At 41.2% G+C, this 5,185-nt stretch overlaps 1 protein-coding gene across 1 annotated transcript; it reads left to right on the top strand.

Moving 5' to 3' along the window:
* The first annotated feature begins 4,052 nt into the window (after positions 1–4,052).
* On the top strand, positions 4,053–4,459 carry SMIM38 (small integral membrane protein 38). Its single transcript, XM_066186854.1, has one exon. It carries the CDS (start codon positions 4,083–4,085, stop codon positions 4,212–4,214), a length of 132 nt encoding a protein of 43 aa, XP_066042951.1. The 5' UTR covers positions 4,053–4,082; the 3' UTR covers positions 4,215–4,459.
* The last annotated feature ends 726 nt before the right edge of the window (positions 4,460–5,185 follow it).

The raw sequence follows: 5,185 nt of genomic DNA, 5'->3' as shown, positions 1-5,185 counted from the left end.
GAATGATCTTGATATGTGCACTTTATCACAACTTACGTGGAGCAATAATTGACTCTGAATGTCAGATTTTTGTCCTCTAAAGTGGTGACTGCTTGATCTGGCTCTTTTGAAGTGGTATTTTTTTTCATTGTGATGTAGAATGCTTGCTCAGGAGGTTTCACATATGTAACCTGGAGCAAGGTGCCTTTTTGACTCTGATAACTGTAGAAGGAACGTGATTCTGACACATACCTGCTGATCTTGAATTTTTCCTTTTTCTTAAACAAAGAACTCAGGACTTCTTATTAGCCTTGCCAACACTTGCAACTGCTGCTGTTTCCTTTGGTAGATATCCTGACTTCTGAATGTGTGGAAAATGTAGTAAGTCAAATATCCTTTTTTTAAATTCTAATTTGCTTATGTTTTGGGATGTATTTCAAACTGATCCTAACAGTGGGTGTTTTATGGTTATTGTTGTATTGTTTGCTTTGTCACTTGTAAGTTTACTTGATATTTTAAAATTTTAGGAATGTAGTGATACTTTAGGAAATTGCTTTATAAGGGAATTAGAAAATGAGATGTGAAATCTGTTGCCTCTCATTTTAATAGTCAACAAGAGTGTGTAATATGTACTTTTTTTCCCCCTCTAAACTACCCTTCAGTGGGTATTTACCAGGACAATTAATTAATTTAAAATATGAAATTTGTCTTGGAAATAGTTTCAAATGACAAGATTTTAATAAATATTTACAGCAGAATAGGGTAGTAATATTGGTTATGTAATGAAAACATATGTTAGTAATAAAATATCACCCATCAGAAATACTGTTCTATCATGTCATTGTTCCCTAGAGAGATGACTAGTTGAAAAACGATTTTAACAAAATAAACTCTGTACAGAGAGGATGCTTTTATGGGTGATACAGCACACATTCTTCAAAAAAGGCACATCATTAAAAATGGTGCCAGACATTAAGAACATCTGTTGTGTGAAAAAGTATATTTGGGAAAATCCAAATAATAATGCTCAATGTATAGGCTTTACATAGTGCTTCTCCTCACTCGTTCTTAACATACTTTGCAAAGAGGGGAAGAACAACTACCCATGTTAAACTGCATTTTCTAAAATCCAGCCACACCAGTTTTCATCTGGCATTTAAATTTGCCTTGCTCATGCCGTGCCATTAATTTTCCGTGGGAGGAAATCTGTCCCGAGAAGTGAAATTCAAGCAGGAAAGCACCGTCTCTTCCATCTCGGGCAGCATTCCTGCGTGTGAATAAGTGCAGGGTGCCAAGCTGACAGCCGTGGCATGCGGAGCCAGGGAGCTGCCATTGCCCGGGCAGCCGGCGTGGAAGCTTCCCCGGCTTTGTGTCAGCCTGTCCCGGGCACATCCCGCTGCCAGGCGCCAGGGATGTGCCGCCTCTGTTCCGCCTTTGACACCTCGCAGGGAACGCCGGAGCCGGCGGAGCTGGGAGCCGCTTGTGAGCCCAGGGAGAGGAGGAGGAGGCGCCTGTTGTTCCCTTGGCTGGAAAGAGCCCCCAGTTCATCCCTGGTGTGCCCTTAAATAGCCACCGGGCTCCTCGGCGCTGACAGAGGGAGCTGGAGCTGGTGGCCAAGGCGCGGGATGTGCTGGGTTACAACTGATGCTGAAACCGGTGTATTGAGCACAGGCAGCAGCATTGCATCACACCGGAGGAAGAGGGTTGTCACAAAAGGTGCACTTTCCTTGCATCCATCCAGATGGGCTGCTACAAAGATACTGCATCTCTAAATTTAAAAAAAAAAAAAATAAATCAGGTATTGTTGCCTCAACCAGTAATTAATTGTACAGCTACAAAATGAGCCAGTTTCCCAAGTGAGTGCATACTGTAGAGCCCCTGTCTTGCAGGGGTTGTGTTGCAGCAGGTAGAGCCACTGAACAGTCTGTCAAACTGCTTTTCCTGCTGAAATCCCTTTCAGATGAGATGACGTTTTCCTTTCTTCTCATCTGTGTGGATGTAGGTCTCTTAAAAGAGCAGGTTAGAGAAACAGCTGTCAGGAATGACATAGTTGATTTTGCTTTTGGGCCCCTTTTATCCTTTTTCCTATAGGTGACCCTAGTAACATATATGTGTATTTATCTGTTCTCTCCAGCCTCCTGCATTTTTTCAGCAAAATCTTTGCTAGTTGAAAGGAGCAGTCCCTTTAAACTCAGCAGCTTTTGGAATCTGTAGCTATAAAAAGACATTCTTGGGTGCATCTCCTCAAAGATTCCTCCTTAATCTTGATTTTGTGCACTCATCCCTTGGTTGAGCCTTCCTGTCCAGAGGAATTGAATTGATTCTCATTCCTTCATAAATGCATGCAGGGCAATATGTCAGACTTTCTGCCTTTTAAGCAGTCTGATCGGTTCTGAGACTTTCCACCTCCATTAAACAATCCATGTGGTAGTTGAGAACACCCATTAGTGTGAACAAACTCCTGAAATCCCTGAAAGTATTTACTTTGCTTTGCCATTTAACTGTTTTCAAAGCCCAAGGCTTTGCTTCTGATAAAAGGGAACAGACTATTTTTTTTTCTTTTTAATTGCAGGTAAATGCGTTTCTGTTGGCTGTGTAGTAGGCCACATGTTGACTTTCATGGGGTTACCCCAAACAAGGACGAATTTGACCAGATAGTGGTACTTTGAGAGGATACTGACTGTCAGTATTTTGGTGTGACATTTGGTTTATTGCTGAATTTTTAACAATCAAGGAAGCAGCTCTGACACTAGGATATTGCTTGAACCATATCCAAGTCATTTCACTTACTGCTGATCCTTCCCAGTTTTGCCTTCACAGCTCTACATGTTCAGGCCCAGGCAAGGAATTGCTTAAACATCAATAAAAGTTCCTTGTTTTCTTCTGAACTGGGTCCTGGAGTTTGTGCTAGTTCTAATGAGGACTTGGCGTCTCCAAGGACCTCAAGGTATTACTGTGCCCTGAATTTAAGGGAAAAAGAATGTCAAATTCCCAAAGCTTTATGTCTCTGAATCAGGCTTTAATTTCTTTTTAGACGGAAAGTGAGGTTTCTGGGGAAAGGAGCTTGCTAGTTAGTAAGTCTAAAAGATCTTAGCAGTTCCAGTAATTACTCATTTCATCAATCCATCTATATTTAAAGTGAGCTAAACCGAGTTCTTTCCTATAGTGTCTACTTCAAATAATGCTGCTTTACATTTGGAGAGCCAAATAAGGAAACAGAGCATAATCTCACAGGAGTTTCGTTCTCTTTAAGTTTGCACTGCTCAGACTTGCTGTAACAAGAGCACCTCTTTCTATGAAACCTTTTTAACATATTCAACTAAACAAACTATCTCCTAAAGAAAGTAGGAGCATTTTTTGTGTGTGTGCGCTTTGCTCTAGCCTTGGCTGTTGAGGACATTTCCGCATTTGTCGATGTACTAAATGAGTGATGCATTTTGGACAGCTTCTGTGTTCTGATTTGTTTTCTTGTGCTTTTTTGTCTCCCCCTCTTCCCCCTCCCCTTCTTCTCCTTTTCATTTGTCTAGGGAAAAAAAAAAAAAAAAGCTCCTCCAGTGTTGTTTCCTGCAAAGACCATTCTTAAGAGCTCCTTGGACATCGCAGGACTCTTGAAGTGATAGCTAATTGGTGAAAGAAAGGCCCTGATTGTCTTGAGGGAGCTGGAAAGTGCTGCATGTGCTGCTGAAAGGGACTAGGGAGAAGGTGCCTGGTTTCGCTGAGCAGCTGCTGCTGGAGATGTTTGGAGATTACATCAGCATTGGAAAAGAGGGGCCAAAAAAAAAAAAAAAAAAAAAAGAAGCACAACTTCACAGAGACGGAGTTTATGGAGGTTTTTTTCCCCCTTCCAAAGGTCTTCTGACAATGCTGTCATTGTCAATATAAGAGTTAATTCTTTATGAATAGCACATGGGGCCTCTTGACTAAATAGTAGGTTACATGTCCCGAATCTGTCAGCTGGGCTCTTCTCTCACATGCTAGTGAGATCACTTTGATTGGAATGTTAGAGGAATTGCCGGGCTAGCCATGCAGGACTGAATACTGCATTATATAATTAGATCTCCCAGAGTATTTTTTTCACATTACCCCATTATTCTAGCTTAAATATGGAATCAGTCCTTTTGATGGTTTTACTGGTTGTAATTATATTGATACGATTCATTTTGTGGTCCTGTCTTAGTGCTTATATAGATTACAAACTGTCCCAAAGGTTTCCTGACTCAAGAAAAGAGGACTAAGAGATTTCAAAAACCTCCTTCAGATTTGAATTGACAATGCGGAGAGCTGGATAAGGTAAATGGAGCTAGAGCAGCTTTTACCTTGGGATCTGATGAGAGAGAAATGACCTTTTGAGACTGCAGCCGAGTGAAGATCCTTCAGAAAGCCTTATGCTGACAGAGGGGAAGGAATGACAACTTATTGAGTCAAATGACTTCCTATCCAACTTGGGCATGAATTTGCTGTTGGGAACGACTTGTGGACTTCTGCCAATTAAATGATGTGGACAAGCTGGAAGGAACCCTCTTGCTGGGCAGTCCAAGAGTGCCCAGTATCTATATGCCACACTGTGGGCTGGCAGGAGTGGATTTTTACCTGGCTGGTTGATTTGTTACCAAATTCCTCATGGCTCTTCCGAGGCAGTCAGATCTGAAACTGGCTGATTGGTTTCAGCTGACCATAACCTCCTAAATAGTCATGTTTCTTAGCAAGTGATGTATCTGCATACCAGTACAAGGTGGATACCACTGGGATAATCTGTTCATGGAAGGTAGATTTGTGTCTCAGAGATTTTCTGATGGACTCTGGCTGTGCTTCAGCACCAACAACAGGTGGAGTGACAACGTGAGTGTGTTTTGACACAAAAGCCCTGCAAGAGACCTTCATGTCTAGCCTGAAATAAGCACCCTACTAGAACACTGGAGGATTTGACTGCTTACCCAAGGACAAAGTGACTTGGCATTTCTTGGTTAACTTACCTGGCAAAAGGAAATAATTTTTTCCAAGTGAACTGTGTTCTTTAAAATAGGTGTTGTGTTAAGTCAAAGAACCTAAATCTTACTGCAACTCAGTGTAATACTATCTTTTAAGAACTGAATTTTTCTGCCATAAAGATATGAAAATTGTATTACCTTGCCTGAGAAATGCACTATCCTTGGCCCAGTCTCTCTTTAAAAAAATTTTTTAAGAAGTCTTTTTTTTTTTTGTTTGA

This window comes from Chamaea fasciata, unplaced genomic scaffold (assembly GCF_029207755.1).
Source record: "Chamaea fasciata isolate MVZ Bird 193981 ecotype frontalis unplaced genomic scaffold, bChaFas1.0.hap1 SCAF_7, whole genome shotgun sequence".
NCBI lineage: Eukaryota > Metazoa > Chordata > Aves > Passeriformes > Sylviidae > Chamaea > Chamaea fasciata.
Note: the sequence above shows the minus strand (reverse complement) of the source record. Positions and strands in the feature narration are given on the sequence as shown.